This window comes from Crocodylus porosus, unplaced genomic scaffold (genome assembly GCF_001723895.1).
Source record: "Crocodylus porosus isolate Cpor-Errol unplaced genomic scaffold, CroPor_comp1, whole genome shotgun sequence".
NCBI lineage: Eukaryota > Metazoa > Chordata > Crocodylia > Crocodylidae > Crocodylus > Crocodylus porosus.
In genome coordinates this window covers 35,219,979-35,237,495 of record NW_017728951.1, presented here as the reverse complement: position 1 = coordinate 35,237,495, position 17,517 = coordinate 35,219,979, and the positions used below count along the sequence as shown (strand labels likewise).

The 17,517-nt window shown below is 40.1% G+C and overlaps 1 protein-coding gene across 5 annotated transcripts in view; it reads left to right on the top strand.

Annotated features, from left to right (window-relative positions):
• The window catches only part of MAPK8 (mitogen-activated protein kinase 8), a 112,400-nt gene that overhangs the window by 75,103 nt on the left and 19,780 nt on the right, over positions 1–17,517 (top strand). For 4 of the 5 annotated variants that reach the window (XM_019555608.1, XM_019555609.1, XM_019555610.1 and 1 more), the window contains 4 exons: positions 2,346–2,404; positions 2,529–2,667; positions 8,262–8,427; positions 15,143–15,214. In XM_019555608.1, the coding sequence (XP_019411153.1) occupies positions 2,346–2,404; positions 2,529–2,667; positions 8,262–8,427; positions 15,143–15,214 (436 nt within the window). Of the gene's footprint in view, positions 1–2,345; positions 2,405–2,528; positions 2,668–8,261; positions 8,428–14,735; positions 14,808–15,142; positions 15,215–17,517 lie in introns of all 5 variants that reach the window. The other variant, XM_019555611.1, reaches the window with a different exon arrangement.

The following is a 17,517-nucleotide window of genomic DNA, read 5'->3' as shown; positions in this document are numbered from 1 at the left end:
AAGCACAGGGTTTCTGATTAAGGTGGTGGGAGAGGGGGCAAGACCAGGTGGGCCTTGCTTCTGGGCTGTTGCATCCTGTTGGCTTTCCCTGGGATCTACTGCCCCTGTATCCTCTCATCTTTGACAGGCAGCCGGGTCGGGGCATGTGCTCCTGTATCTGCGGGGGATGGGAAGAGCCCTGCTCAGCCCTGGCCCCAGCCTGCCCCACCCTACACAGATCTGGGGTCACGTGCCCCCCGGCCCCCAATGCCCTCCCAGATGAGTGGCAGGAGCCGCTGGGCAAGTGCCAGATGAGTGGCTCCTGGACAAGGGGCATGCAGCAGCGGGGAGCCTTCCCTCCCTCTCCCTGTGCCCCTCGAAGGAGCTGCGGCTTCGTCCTGGGCAGGGCAGGGCAGCACTTGCCACAGCCCCTGCTGGGCTGTGCTCCTTGCTGCCTGCTTGCTGCACTGTGGCTGCGCACATGGACGGGCATTTATCAGCCAAATTTTTGGCCACGTCAGGCCGATTTCCGATAGGATCAATTTTCTTCATATCGGTGTCGATCCAGTATGAGACGGATTGTATCGCTGCACCTCTATAGCAGACTCAATCATGTTTGCTCTGACACACTGTAATTGCAATGTGTCGGATTAGCTTCCCCACGTATCTTCAAGCACCCTGTGATTCCAGTCTTTTGGGATACCACAGAAGGCCCTGTTTAAAGGTTATGCTGTGTTAAATGCAGCTGTGGAGGAAGTCCTATGTCCTGAAGTCCCATTTATTGAGAGCCTATATGCTAGAGACCTTAAGAGACAGCAGGTCAAATACTAGAACTTCACAAGGCAGAGGTTCTTGACTTACTATTGTGCTCAGCAGAGGTTATCACAGCCACCAGGGAATCTCTGGGGTACAGGGGCATTCAGGGCATCCCTGGTACTACTAACCCCCCCCCCCCCGCACACATTTTTTTTGCACTCTTGGGAGTAGTCTTCTCTTCTGTAGAATTTTGAGAGAATTACAGTATGGTATTGCTAAAAAGCAGTAAATTGGTTGCTTTAATGACTCTCCTGTAAATTACCTCAAATGTAGTGAAATGTAGTGTACCCCTTCTGCAGTGAAATTGTATAGCCAGTGTCCTGTTTAAATTTTTGAAGGTTCAACATTTGTGCCACGATACTTATTTTTGCTGTAAGATAGCAGGGTTTGTCTTGATATAAATGTTTCCTATTCACATCAAATTGATAGTCATGGTTACCTCTAGTTAATCATGTGCCATTGTGCCTGCAAGATGGAGCTGGCTACATGTTTGCTCTCTCTCCCTATAAATATTTAGTCAGAATTTGTTGCTCTTGTATGATCTCAGCATCTGTTCTGGTGCACCTGTGTCTGTCAGACACAAAGAGGAGAAGCTGTTGTGTAACAGCATACCCAAGTCTGGAATAGCATACCCAAGTCTGTGCAAAAGAGGGAATGGAAGGCTAAACCTGGAATTTCCTGGCCCACCACAAATTATAGAATCATGAATGTTTTTTGCATTGGGTGCCACAGCATGCAGTGCAAGTATCCTGATGTATGCTTGCCATAAGGCAGTGCTAAATCCCATGTTAGTTTCACTGCTGCTTCCTTCTTGTATCAGAACTCAATCTTTCTAGGTACTTTCTTTGCTAGTTATCTTACCAGTGGAAGCTTTTTTTTTCTACTCCCTGTTCCAAGCTGTCATTTTGCTTGCCTTGTGGTAAATCAGCAGTGAACTTTTTATGACATAACCTGTGTTTTTCATAAATGTATACTTAGCTACCTGATCTACCTTTGGATTTATCCATAACATGGTATTTCATTTAGAGGTTAGCATTCCACATAGCTTTTGGGTTGTGAACCTGTATTAGTCTTCCTTTGAGGGCCTGTAGGTTACCTGCTCATTTCAGCTGATGTCAGTACAGAGTTCCTTTTACAATGCAGAATTCCCTCTTCCACTGGCCCAGGATGCTAAAGAAGCTTCTCCGTCTCTGAAGTCTCTGTCAGAGACTTCATGCTCTTATCACAGGAGCAGTTTAATGGGCCGTAGACTTTGCCAGTGATGTTGCATGTGGTTAAACCAAAAGAAAAGCACTTTAGTCTGTGACTCAAAGATTAAATTGGGAGGCTAAGAAGAACAGTCCTCAGGAATTCTTTAATTATCAGGTTCTGCTTGCTAAAGAGTGAAATGCGCTTGTTTTTTAATACAAAGAGACAGCCAGGACCAACATTCAGTTCCTTCCAGCTGCCAGTTCTGTATTCTGTGCAATTAGACAAAATCTACCTGTCTGATTTTTGTTTGTTTGTTTGTTTTTTGTTTTTTTGTGGCTTTTCTTTTTCCCTTTCTACAGATAATTGGCCTCCTGAATGTGTTCACCCCACAGAAATCCCTGGAAGAATTTCAAGATGTGTAAGCTATTTTTTTTTTTACCTAACTGAGAAATTATTAAATTGTTGCAAACTAAGAGGTCTACTAAATGGATATTACAGAGTACTGCTATATTCTAATGACTAATTTATTGTTGCTTCATAAGTTACATAGTGATGGAGCTTATGGATGCAAATCTCTGCCAAGTGATTCAGATGGAACTAGACCATGAACGAATGTCGTACCTTCTCTATCAGATGCTGTGTGGTATCAAACATCTTCACTCTGCTGGAATTATACATAGGGTGAGTTGGTATAGTTCACTTTTTTAATGTTTCTGTTCTTTTTGCCTTCAGTGTTAAGAAGCCAGGAAAGAGGGTTTCTTTTCATGGTAAAACCAAAAGATATGGTTTCTGCCTGATTTATATATGTAATATATAAGTACAAAGAATGATAACACAACTTAAAAATATTTTGCTCCACTCTAAGTTAAAGATAATGTAAATTTGAAGCAACATTTTGGAGCTGTTCTTCTCTTGATTCCAACTGCAATATGGTCGATTTAAATAGGTCCAAATCTATGTAACAGGTTGCATTACCTCCTCTAATTTGCAGTAGAACATTTATCCTAATGATTAACAGGAGGAAAATCTGGAGAGACTGCTTTTAGGACCATTTTACCTTTTCGTGTCTAAGTAGCCCTTTATGTGGCTGTGTAATGGCAGCTTTTGCCATTCATGCAGATTTCTATTTCAGTTCCCACCTGTGGCAGAATAGGATTTCCCTATACATGTAAAACTGAGGAAAGACTTAGGGCCCTTCAGTCTTTTAGCCCCAGAGCCTGGGGACTAGGGCACTTGCTCCTGGTGAGAGACCCAAGTTCTAGGTGCCATCACTCAAAGGGGTTTTTATAAGTTACTTCTGCCAAATCCCAGTGAACTGCATTGATACCAGACCATGGGCTTGGCATTAGCCAGAGTACTTACCAGCCCTCCACTTGTAGCTGGCCCATTGCACCTTCAATTTAATATTCATTGTATAAAATGAATAAACAGGGAAGAGGAAAAAGGCTAAAACCCAGGCTCCCCTCCTTTCCAGGCCATTTTCTTCTCTTTTGAGATGTGCTCCCTTTTGCATTCTTCCTAGCCTCATGCATCTTCTACTCTTGGCTACCCAGTAGGTCAGCTTGAAGAGGAGGTTCTGGGCAGTGTGTTGGATAATGCCCAGCTCATGGCTTGGAAGTTAGCAAGTGTGGGGGTAAAGGTTCAAATCTCTTGTGGGTGTGGGAAGCCCAGAGCCCTGACCTTTCATTTTCTGGCTATGTACCTTAATCACTAGGCTCTTGGGTTGAGGGCCCCCCTCCCCAGCTGTTGTGTTTTTCCTGTGACTAACGTTTTGGAGCTTATGCAGCATTATGTGCATACCTAGGTGATTCTCTTCCTCCTAGCTACTTACACAGTCACAATGCAGCCTGCTGAGTATGCCCAGAAGGGAGAAGCAGGGTGAATATCCAGCCCTACCCCGTATGCGTTCATTATGCATGCTATGTATAGTTTCGGAACTATAGCTTTTGATAGATTGTCAAAATATCATATTCTTTCTAAAATCTTAAAATAGCATCCTATCTATACATTACTATTAGTATGTACTTACATTATTTTGAGTGTTACCATATCAAATTATATATGTGTTGACTTAGTAAATTCTCATCTCTCTAAAATACATATTTTATTATTTCTCCACATCTATTTACTGTACATTATTTTTCATTAGTGGTACAGTAGCTTCTCTATTTTCTTAGAATTTTTTCATTGAAGAAGGCGATCACCCATAGTCTGAACATATCTGACATAGAAATGACAAGAGTGCCCTTTCCTGTCTATATTGAAATAAGTAGGTGGGAGTCTCTAGTCTATGGAGCTTGACACTATTCTGTGGAGCTATGGAGCCTGCTTTCAGAACCTTTAAGCCCACCAAAATATGGGTGAATCTGAATGTAAATCATAACTACAAAAGTTGCTACCTTTGTACTACTCTGATGTTAATTTCTGTTCTAAATATTATTGGTGCTGACTGATTACGATTACAAACTGTAAGCTAAAACTAACAGAAATCCTGAGGCTAGATTTCCCGTTTTTAAGTGTATGCATGATATATTTGAACGGTCTTTAACAAGGCTGACTTTTGGCACATATGCTGTGTAGACAGTGATCTTTGTATGCCTGGATGCCTCTGAATGACACAGATGGATGAATTTCATCTGCACATCCTCATGATGGATTCTCTTATGACAGCTCATTTTAGCCCTTCATAGGAGATTCAGCTTATTGTTCATGAAAAATGTATGAACATATATTTCACCTTCAGTATTTAGAAGTGTAGAATATTAAGTTTCCTCACATTTATTAATGGTATTACATAAAACTTCTGAAAATAAGGGACAGTTATAAAGGTACATGTTTATCGGAGAACATGTGGCTTAGGCATTTAGTTTATTTGTACCACAGTGAAGCAGGTCTTCAGCAAAGGTGAAGCCAGAGATTTGCAACGCATGTGCAGCATGAAAGTCAAATGCAGAGAAAGGTTCAGATAATTTGCTCTTACTGAGAAAATTGCAGTGAGTATATTTAACTTTTGTATTAGTGTCTCCTGGTACAGTTTTGACCGTAGGTAAACTTTTATCAATGACATTATCGGCCAAAAGAAGCTGATTGCCAATAATGTCAGTCTTCCTTTTATTGGTGCCAGTCTGATATTGACCAATATATCGGTGCATCTCTAGTGATCAGCATAATTCCCCTCCTTACACCTGCCCCAGGCACTGAAAGATCTCTTTATGCTCTTTTCTTAAGTGACTTGATGAAGAGCACAGAGCATGCCATTAAAGTTTTGTATCAATACTCTTGGACTGTATGCACATCTCCTGGTTTAACCAATGAGTTGCATAAGGTTTTTGATTTCTGGTATGATGAACATATACACACGTTTCTGCAGTTGGATGAATTTAAAATGCAGCTTGTGTCAGTATGTACAATGGGAATTCCAAAGCAGGGCAATGTTATATTCCACTTCCTCATTTTTTAGGTTTTTTGGAGTCCCAGTGCTGACAATAATTTGAGTAGTTATGCTCAGTAGGTGATTTCTTGGTTTTGTTCAGTATCTCATCAACCATCTGGAAGATGGGACAGATTGCACCCATAGCAAGTGTGTGGTTGACTCCAAGCTCAGGGGAGTACTGGATATGCTGGAGGAGTAGGGCAAGGTTTTCAGAGAGTTACCTAGACAAATTGGAGGATTGGACCAAAAGACATCTCATGAAGTTCAATACGTACAAATGCAAAGTCCTGCAGTTAGGATGAAACAATCCCCTGCACTGGTACAGCCTGGGGACTGACTGTCTAAGCAGTAGCTCTGCAGAGAAGGACCTGGGGGTTACAGGGGACAATAAGCTGAATATAAGCCAGCAGTGTGCCTTTGTTACAAAGAAGGGTGACAGCATACTGAGCTGCATTGGTAGGAACGTTGCCAGCAGATCAAGGGAAACAATTATTCCCTTCAGTTTGGCACTGGTGAGGCCATATCTGGAGTATTGTGTTATTTTGCACATCTCCCCCTCCCCCAGCTACAGAAAGGATGTAGACAAACTGGAGAGTCCAGTGGAGGGCAGTGAAAATAGTTAGAGGGATATGGGGCACATGACTTCTGAGGAGAGGCTGAGAGAAGAGAAGGCTGAGGGGAGATTTAATAGCAGCCTTCAATTACCTGAAGGGTAGTTCCAAAGAGGATGGAGCTAGACTGCTGTCAGTGGTGACAGATGGTAGAACAAGGAGCAATGGTTTCAAGTTTCAGGAAGGGAAGTTGAGGTTGGATATTAAGAAAAACTTTCTTACTATGAGTGTATCAAAGCACTGGAACAGGCTACCCAGAGAAATAGAATCTCCATCTTTAGAGGTTTTTAAGACCTGGATAGACAAAGCTTTGGCTGGGATGATATAGTCAGGGTGGTCCTGCTTTGAGCAGCGGGTTGCACTAGTTGACCCTCTGGGTTCCCTTCCAACCCTAATTTTCTATGATTCTGTGATTCTGTAATGTAGGCTTAATGTTCGGGTTAACACAACAGTGTCTTGCTATTCTCTTGATAGGACTGAGCTGGAATATGAAGTAAAATTTGAGAAAACAGCAATTTGTCAAAGATTTACAGGAGTTAATTAATAAAGGTTACTACCAGTAACTCCTCACATTGGGCCATAAGCAAAACTCAGGAACAGTCTAAAATACATATTGGTCTTAAATGGCTAAAAAAAAGCTGATTGAGAACTTTGTAAGCAAAACTTTACATTCTCCTAGGATACAATTAGCAAGTATGTGTCAGTGAGAGAGAAAGAGAGACTTCTAATTAACAAGCATACATCAAATATTCCTGTACAATAATTTGTTTTCCTTTGTACTTTGTAGTAAGTACTACAGCACTCCTATGCAGCAGTCAACAACCTTTTTGAGGCAGTGGGTGAAAATGAAGTGGTTTGGGTCCAAGGCATACCAGGTCCTGGCCACTGCTACCACTGTTTCTCTCTGCCACCCAGCTGTGGCCTGGGTAAAGCCTCCCATTGCCTGACCCCAGCACAGCATAGCACGGTGCAGCCCCACCAAACCTCCCTGCTGCCGATCACCACTGAAGCCCCCCGAGTCTGCGGCTAGATCTGGCCTACAAGGGTGTAGGTTGCCAACCTGTGTTCTTGTGTGTTTCTTGAGATGCTCACTGGAAACCTGACAGCTGCGAAATGAAAACTATGTAGATTATGCAAAATATAGGCATGGTAATTTGTGCTTTGAATCCCAGTAACTGTTATGTAAAAAGTTGGCCCAGATCTTCATCTTGCATTACATACAAATATTGTTTTGGGGGCACAGGAAGGAAAACCAATGCTGCCGAACTTTAGAGATCAGTTTGGTAGGAATAAAATATCTTGTTATGCTTTTTAGAACAAAATCACTGATGTCACAGGCAGTATTTGATCTAGGATATCCAATGATGTGTACGATATTGCTGCAGATAAAATAGTTGACATGTATGTCTGTGTAGATGCTGCACTACCAGTAGATAGCTCATAGCCGAGTATATGAGAGAGGGTGAAAAACCAAAATCTGATCCAAGAGCTCAAATAAAGAGCATTGTTGCAACATTTTCAACAGAAAATTTCTTGAAACGTGGTTAGGTAATTTTAATCCCTGTTTTAAAAGTTAAGTGTTATCTTTAGGGAGTTGTTTAAAGGTACAGTTTTTTGTGTTTGGTCTTCATGAAAGTTGATTTACAGATGACAAACTAACTCCTCATTGTAAATGACGCTTTTGCAAATATGAATTTCCTTCTGAACATCAAATCAAAAGAGGTAATGCAACCTTTACTAACACAGTACCCATTGTCTTTTTGTACTTACTGGGTTTTATCTACAACAACACATTTTCCTTGCATTAATTTAGAAGAACTTTTATGGAATTAATTATATAATATATTGCCTTTCTTTCCCATGGTAATATTTTTACTGTAGTTGCTTTGAGTAATTTTCAGTCCTTATCTGTGCTAGCATTTACACTAACCCAAACGTATTTGAAACATTTCTAATATATCCAGTAACATTAAGTGTGTTGTACTTCCACTGCAGTTGTTACATAAGTTATTAAAGAGTAACAAGAGAACCTTAATTCAGTAGCTTGTTGAAGATGTACAGATTAATCCATTCAAGAGAGAAAATAACAGAAACTTTAAAATTAAAAAAAAAAAAAATCCCACTTGTGTATGGGTTTTCATGACAGCAGCATTCCCTTTTTTAAATACGAACTGCAGAGTATTTTGTGCTTGTCTCGGCAGTCATGTGCATATGTGATGTTTCTTTTTAAGGATTTAAAGCCCAGTAATATAGTAGTAAAATCAGACTGCACTTTGAAGATTCTTGACTTTGGACTGGCCAGAACCGCAGGAACTAGTTTTATGATGACGCCTTATGTAGTGACTCGTTACTACAGAGCGCCAGAAGTCATCCTAGGGATGGGATACAAAGAAAACGGTCAGCAAATATATAGTCTTTCTTTGACATAGCTTTATTTTTTGTTTGGCATGCTACATTTTACATGTTAACGTGTTCCAAGCTGTAGAAACTTCTTTAAGGTAGTGTGGTATGACCAAAACATGCAATATCAAACCAATTCTATTAGAAATGTTTATATTAGATGTTTAAAAGAAATTGGGGGCCTTGTTTGTTTAACAATTAAATAATTGACTTGGAATGATGGTTTGTTTTACTATTGAAAAGTGATAAATCCACTTCCTTGATAATTTGTGTGCGTCTTAATCTGAGAAACACTTTGGCATGAATTCACCTCTAGTCCCTCTCCTGTGCAAATAAATGTGTTTTCCTAAATTAAACTTGTGTCATTATGTTACCTTGGAATATATTCATAGTTTTGGAAAGATACAGATTGAAATGGTTTGTATAAGTTGAGGATACCCACTTTTTGTATCACTTAGCAAACCACCTGTTCATGGATTTTCACTTAAAATAAATTCCTAATGCAGTTGCCACAGCAATGCAGAGTATCAGGAATGCTATTAAGGTACTCTGAGGAACCCTAAAAGATACTGGTTCAAAAAATCCAAAGAAACTTCATGGGGAAGGCTATTGTTTGCTCCATTCTTCTTTTCAGGCATTTTTTATCATTTTAGACTTGTCCTTTGGTCCTACTTCTATCAATATATTATAAAAGAAAACAGGAGGGGTAAGTGTTTGAGGGGAAATTATGCATTCAGAGAACACTTGGAATGTACAGTATCTTTTTTTCTTGTAGCACTCACAGTCTCTATAGTGCTGCTGTTATTCCTGAAATACCAGTGCTCTGTTCTCAGTTCTTTCCTTGGTGCCATCAGTGCAGCTTCATGGTTTGGCACCATCCTGTGCAATGGTGACCATCTGCAGGCATTTTAAACACTGTATTGATTAGCACTTCCTTGGGTGCATCTACATGTGCCCCTATGGCACTGTTGTTACTGCGCTGTCATTTAGTACTACTTCCTAAACTGAAGGAGCACATTGCTATAGCAATGTAGTGGCAGCATAACAGTTTTTACCCACAGACACTACATCACTGTAGCATGTTGTAGACTCACCCCTTGATACTGATTATCTGTGCTAAGGCTCCTAGAGTAATTGTAACAAGTAGGAGTCAAACCTGTTTTAGGGTTTCTAGAAACTTGTATCATACAGGTTATGTCATGTTGGGGAAAGTCTCATTAAATCTTAATCCCCTGATTGAATAGGGATAATATAGACTTGCAAAACTGGTTTAGCAATCTCAAACCCAGGAGCAAAATCTACTTGCCCTGCCTTCCCTGTGACAAAAATACCTTGGCTAGGTGAGCAAATGATTTTTTGCAGGACTGCAGATATATCTTTTCCTCCCTAGATTATTATTCTAGATTAGGGAGGCATGTTTCTTCTTACAAAGTGATGTGGAAAAAACTTTATTTTTATTGCCAAAGTATAATGGGATAAGTATATTTGATTTCAGTATTTGCTCTGACTTTCCTAGTGAGGGTTGAACTTGATATCAAAGTTGACTTAACCTGATTTCCACCTAGCACTTTCTAGCATACATCATAAATTCTTCATTATGGTATAAGTGTAATGGATGGAGAATGGTAGTGTCTTAACAAAAGACTTGATACATTAATACTTTCCCAAGTTTTCAGATAAGGATTTATTCAGGTCGTAGTTCCTTCTTTTAAAAAAACAAAATCATGTCAAGTTAGAAAAGTGTATTTTTTTCACTGCAGAATCAGCATAGTTTTCATGAAAGTCAGCACTAAGCTCATCTGTGAAGGGGTGACCCACTATTTGCAACTACTAAACCAGATTTTACTCTATTTGTAATATACTTATAAAAGATTATTTAATGTATTCTTAATTAAATGCACCTTTTTGGTATTTTTATATAAATTAAACGAGCAGGACAAGTTGGTTTTGGCTAAAGTATGTTTAGTTACTGTTAGGGCACCTTAGATGCTGTAGTGACCTTCCTCCACTCCACAGGAAGTTAGTTGAGTTGCTTTGCTTCACTGATGATTCTTCAGGCAAAGTGACCTGGTGGCACCCATCTCCTCTCCAGGTATGGATGGCCGTTGGCTTGCAGGAAGCCCATCTGCCCTTTAACAGGTCTTGTTTTTAGTCCTGCTGGGTGTTCACACACCCTCTTTACCCAGGCTAGCCCAAGTGGTGGTGCTGGTTTAGTCACTGACAACCCAACTATGGTACACACTATACTAGTTTACAGGGGACCAGGTAGCAGACCAAGAGAGGCCTGGCTCAACAAGACCATCTAATTACAGTGATGAAAATTACAGGCAGTTCAGACTCCTTAAACTGGGCCATGCTGCCAGTAGAGTAACTGAGCAACTGGGACAAATCCTCTGCAGCTGATTTGCATGCAGTCATTTTGTTGTCCATAATGACTCTGTGATGTGACGAAGACCGTCTCACAATTATCCAGAATTTTTATTAGATTATTTTGCCTACCTGTTCAGGTTCCATGGACACATGCTAGTTTGAGCATTATTGCCTGAAAGTTTCTCTTGACATACTGAAAGGGTCTCAACAGTTACTAAAAATCAAAGCTTGCAAACCCCCAAAGTTTTGAATTAAATACAGGGAAAAAGAATTTGAAACGAGATGAAATTAAACATTTGCAAAGACAGTGTTTTTTTTAAAGCAAACCTGTAGAGTTTTTCAAGGCTGAGTGGAGGAGTTAATGTTAAATCACTTGAGCTTTTTATGTATGAGCTGTCTTACGTATGAAGAAGAGTACTTGAGGCTTGTATTTTCCTATTACTCCCATCACTCTATACAAAACTGATTTTTTTAAGCACTGATTGCAGACTATCTAAAGAACATTTCAGGTACATTTCTCTGGATGAGGGTACAGGGCTTATTTGCAGGAAAAAAAGACCCCAATTTAAAATTATTAAACTATCAAATGCCACATAAGTATTGGTCCCTTCCAAAAAAATAATTAAATATTTGTAAGCAATTTATACAGAAAAATTACCACAACCTTAAATGTAGTCATGACTTGCATGCCCTAACTCATGAAGTTAAGATCTCTGACTTAAAAACAACAAAAGATTTTTGTGTGTTTGTTTTAAATGAACAAGGCCCTTGATTTAAACATTTAGGTTTGAAAATTAGTATTTTGTTCAGATGATTTAGGCAATGTTTTAGAGGAACTCTTAGGAATGAGAAAACAGTAATTATTTTTTCCTAAGAAAATGCAATATTATTTACTTATTGTTTTTAACTATCTCAGTACTATTTCATGTGCTTTTATTATGCAAGGTTTTCACTTAAAAGTTATTGTTTTATAGTTTGCTGAGATTTTATTACTAGACCTAATCGTGATAATACAAATTCATCCTTGTGACTTCAAGAAAACTCTTGCATGAGAACAGTATCAAATGGTGTGTAAAAGTATTACATTTGTATCAAGAGAATCCTTTTTTGTCTGGTAGCAACACTTAGTGTACAGACATTCACAAAATGTAGGTCTAAAAGTGGCACACCAGGTAGAAAGTTAAACCTAGTCTAGTTTAAACTAGTTAAACCTAGTGTAGTGTGGTAAGGGTTAGTCAGGTGTAATGAATACTGTACACTTACAAAGCGATAAAGGCTCCACCTCTTCTCTGGAATCCCAGCCTGCATTGCTGATATTTTGTGCCTTAGCTGGACTCAGCAGGGCTGGCATTTAAAGCCAGGGAGGTGTGTGTGTGTTGGGGGGAGGCAGCTGGGCTAGGGAAGCTGCTGCCACTCACTTCCCAGACCAGAATCACCACTGTGAAGAGTGGGCAAGGGCTTTGCTGTGCTGCTTCACTTTTCCTTGGGACCAGTTTGGGAGGGGAGGGGAGTAGGGGAGATAATGTTTTCAGCCATGACCCATCTCCCTTACCTCTGCCATTGTCAGAGGCCTCCCAACCCTATGGACACCCTGTCCCTGCCTCCTCCATTCCTGAACCCCCACCTCCTCCCCTCTCTGCCCCCTACCAACTCGTACTCACAGGGCTAGTCCCTTTTGGAGGCAAGGTGTAATTGGGCTTAGTTCCATGCTGTTTGAGCATAGGAGGGGGTGGGGCCATCAGATCCTTCCCCCCTCCCCTCCCTTGGACCCAAATGGCATAGTCCCCACCAGAAATGGAGCCCACTGTGCCCCTGTCAACCAGGCCCCCCCCCTACCCCCCATAGACAGAGACCAACTTGACCTGCCCCCTGCTGGGACTGGAGACCTTGGACCCACCTCCCACATGCAACTGGATCAGCCCAACCCAGATCCAGCAGTACCCAACCCTGACTCTGTGGCACCTGACCCCAACCAGACTTACCTGACCTGTGCTGGAACTGGGACTGTTGACTAGTGCCAGGGGGGTAAAGATCTGTTGGTATTCAGGAGGGGAAAGACCTACTGTGGGTCTTCTGTCTGAGTGCCTGACAGCTGGGAAGGGAAGAGGAGAGGGTGTGTTATGGTGAAGGGAATATGGGCTAAGCAGTCAGTCCCTGACATTGTCCCTTTGGTGCTGTCAACTGTCTCCAGGAAGACTGTGGAGCCTGCAAAGCACGCTGAAATGTGTGATCTGGTGCCCTCTGTCTGGGTGCCATCAGCAGCACAGTCTTCCTGCAGAGTAGACAGCTGGCCAAATAAATACTTTTTAAGTTCTAGCGGTAGAGTTTCCAACAGCATGAAGTAAACTACTTCATTTCTCCAGGTTTCCTTGAATGCTTGCATGCACTCATTGTGGACTTAGGTGCCTAGGTGTGATTTTATTCCACCCCATAATTGCAGATTATCAGTCAAAGAAATGTTCCTGGATTGGCAACCTTGCTTGATTGCAAGTATAGGTTTTATGCTGTCCTGTTCCCACCCCAGTGGTTTCCTATTCACTCCCACAACTTGATATACCTGACTGTACTCTGCACCACATAGCACGTGCCCCCCCCCTCCCCCCACAGCCTTACCCTCACTGGCCTCACCCTTACCCTCACTGTGCTGGCATAGACCCCCAGAGAAGGACCACTCTTTGCCTACCTGCTACCCAGCAGTGATACAGGCAAGAGACAGGGTGCCGCAGGATATGACTGGGGAGCGGAGAGGAGGCCTCTGTAGGCTTGGAGGCTTCTGTGGACTACAAAGCCCAGGGAGAATGCTCCCTGCAGGGTGTTACTCTCCTGCTCAGACACCAGGGGGTGCTGCTTTGCTCTGTCTGTCCTTCAGTGCTTTGCCTCAAGCTTCTTTCTGATCAAGGATCTTCAGTTAAGCTCACAGTTGCTTAGTTTGTTTTATGTATGCTTCCATTTTTTCACGTACTTTACAGGCATTTTTTAAAGTTTTTTTGTTTTGTTTTTGGTTTTGGTTTTTTTTGTTTACAGACTGTCAATAAATTTATGGACAGCTGGCAACCATGCTCACACTGGGTAGAATACAATCACACTTAAGTACTAAGTCCACTTACACGTGAAGTAGTAGAGTAGAATTTGGCTATAGTCTTTAAATATTGAGCAGAAATAGTGAAAATTGGCATAACATTGAAAGTGAATTTATCTTTTAGTGGGAATGTTTTTGGATTTTTTTTAAGCAGAAAGGTATAAAAATCTTTACATTTACTCCATCGTTGCTGAAGAAATTTTTAGACCAATTATATCTAGTCTAATTACTTACACAAACATGCTAATCATTGTTAACTGATCCTCTAAAATGCTAAATGTTCTCACTATTTGTATCCACTACGTTTAAAAGGAGAGACGAATGAATGCATGTTGAACTGCTTTTCAGGACATTGGCAAAATTTCTTCAATTCTTAAAATCTAATAAATTCTGTTTTAAAAATAGAAGTTACTCTGTTGACATGCTCTACTCTATTTTTAATGACAATTTAGTTTGCTAATTTTAAATTGACTTCCACAAGTACAATTTAAAATATTTAAAGAAATATACCCTTCTCTGCTATTCTAAGCAAGTCTGTTTGCAGAAATGGTATTGTTCCAGGCCACAAAACTTCAAGAAGGGCTTTAAACTCCTGATGCATGTGCATATTTCTCTCTCTCCCTCTTTAAACAGTGTATTAGACCTAAGCTGTTCTTTTGCCTTTTTTTAATGTGTTATATAAAAATAATCCTAAAAGATACTGTATGTTTTTAAATAACTTCATTGGTTAACACCAGAAGGGTTTCTTTTCCTTCTGTTCTGTCTTTGCAGTTGTTAGGATGCAATCATATTATGCTTCTTTAATTTTAAATGACCGTTTGCTTTGCTTTTCCTTCTTTTTGTGCTACAAACATAGTGGATTTATGGTCTGTGGGGTGCATTATGGGCGAAATGGTTTGCCACAAAATCCTCTTTCCAGGAAGGGACTGTATCCTTGTGCTGCTGCAGCATGTTGAATTAGTGAGGTGATTAATGTTTGAATGTTCTGTTATGAAAATGCATATGGTACAACGCTTTTGAAATGGACATGAATTTTTGTATACATTTTAAAAATTGTTGAGGTAAGAACTTCAGTTTTATTCAGGCTGCATCTAGCAGTAGGACATAGTCTCTGCTGGTACTGTAGTTAGCGCACATTCACTCTCACTCATTTTCATTACACACTGCTTTTTATAATCACTTTGTGTGTGTGTGTGAATTTTTTTAAGTTATTTTATTTTAATAACTATCTTTTATGTTAATGTCATTGCATTTTGTTTTCAGTTGACATTTGGTCAGTTGGGTGCATCATGGGAGAAATGATCAAAGGTGGTGTTTTATTTCCTGGTACAGATCGTATCCTTACCTTTGGTCTAGGATATAGTTGTAAGAGATCAAAATGTACTCAAGCATTTATTTTAGTTCAATGTCAGAGAAGTCTGTCTGCTTCACTGCTGACTGCTATGATACTGTGTGATACTACTATTTCAGAATACCTTTTAAGAATTCATGATTTCAGTTCTGAGTATCTCAGATTTTTATAGCGATACCATTTTCTTAAAATAAAAAAGGAAAAATTCAGGACTTTCATTGCTGTCTTTAGTGATTCCAAATTAAGATATTCTAGAGATAGGAACGAGGTAATTCTTTGGACGTATTGAGTCTTATTTTTTTATTTTTCTGTATTTGATACAGTGCCTGTTTATTGTTGTTGTCATTGTTAAGGGGAATTCCTTGTATTGCTTAGTGTTTTAGCTGTTATGTTTTGAATTTTTCTTTTTCATTTATAAAATATTAAACTGATCTCAGCTTTTGTTTGAACATATCAGCAGTATTGGTTTTTATGTTTGTAGATGACAGTTTAAACATTGGTAAGCAATCCAGCGATATATGGTTTCAATTAGGCTTAATTTATACCTTGTGTAGTAGAAGTTGAATCTTCAAAGCATCTTTTGGAAATACCTAGCACTTCTTATTGGTGCACTTTTGCTGTATTTGATTGGTTGTGTTAGTGCATGGTGCTATATTAATCATACTTCCAATGAGGGGCATTGTAAATGCAAAGTAGAACTAAAAGTATTAGGCTTACCACTAGAAATTGTTTAAAAATTGAGGCATTGCTCATGGTAAGTTTTGTTCTCCTTCCTCAAAGTCTGTGGCTCTTTTAATTGATTAAAGCAAGCATTAAATTTGAGTATTCATTGGCTTTGAAGGTAAAACTGCTTTAAAAGCACCCAAAACACACCTTTTCAGCTTCTCCAAAAAAGACATGAATTATTGGTCTTTCTGTGGGCAAATACACCTTTTTAACTACTTTGAGCTATCATGTCCATTGGCTGTTTACTGTTACATCTGCATGGTCTTGTAGCAATGCAAGTAAGCTGAGTCACTGGAACTTTGGAAATTAACTGCTTCATTCAGGTTTCAAAGTTGCAATGGTTTTGCTAAGCTTCGGAGGCATGCAGAGGTAATCGTTACATTTTAACAAATTATATCATTATAATGTAATACTGAAAGAATTGTTACCTTTCTCCATACCCAAACTGTGAGGACATCATTTCTTTTTGTGCCAGTCCGTGATTTACCTTTGCTTACACAAACCAGTTTTTGGCTAGTCCTGTCAACTTTAGTGTGGCTGCCCCCAGTGTTTGAGTAGTGTAAGAGTGATGTTGCAGCCACAGTGTTCCAGAAATTATGTGAGAGGCAAGGATACCTTAGAGTGATATCTTTTATCAGACCTGGCACCTTAAAACAAGTAGCTTAGGTATTTTTGTCTGTCTGTGTTTTTCTAGATATACAGCTTTTGTGAGGAGCTGCAGGTGGTCCACAGTCCTGAAAAATCAGGCTCCTTTTCCCCCCCACCTGATTTTGAATATCTTAATGTTACTTTATGGCTTACTGTAAGAATTAGGGCATTCTTACATTTATTGCTTTTTAAATAAGGTCTTTAAATAATAGTTTTGTGGGGGTTTGCTAGATAATCTATGTATTTTATAGGCACTTGATAATGTGCTTGAGGCTGCAGTACCTGTCTATAACAGATGCATATTCTGATATGCTACACTTGTGTAAATAATAGCAGAATTTCAGTTTACATTCGTAACTGGACACTTTTGGGGTAATTAGGCACCCAAGCCACTGAAATTCAAACAATCAGGACTCAAAGTAGATATGGTATCTTTTATTAGACCAACAAGTTTTTTGCCAAAAAAATTCTTTAATTGCAAGTTTTGGGGCAAAAACACCCTTCTTCAGGCATTGGAAAAAGATTGCAACAGTTCTCCTGGGGGGTAGAAATGAAAATTCGTATGTCATAGGATTTCACAGAGGAGCCAATAGATGGAAAACTCCTCTGGGCAGTCAGTTCATAGCTGGTATGGAGTCTCTCACCTCTTGTGAGGATCTGTGATGATGCAGATTACCTTGAAACAAAGGCAGGAAGTAGAATCTCAGGTTTCAGGTGGTCACAGTTGCTTCCTGCTTGGGAAAATATGAAGATTTCATTTTTAAAAATGGCTAAAATTTGATATCTTCCATGTGTCAGGTGTGGCAGGCCAGTAGGGGGCGCTCCTGCGTTGAGCCGCCCACCTCCCTGCGCCCGCCCACCTTCCAGGCTCCGAGTGCCTCCCTAGGGGCGCCTTATGCTCAGCCAACCCCTC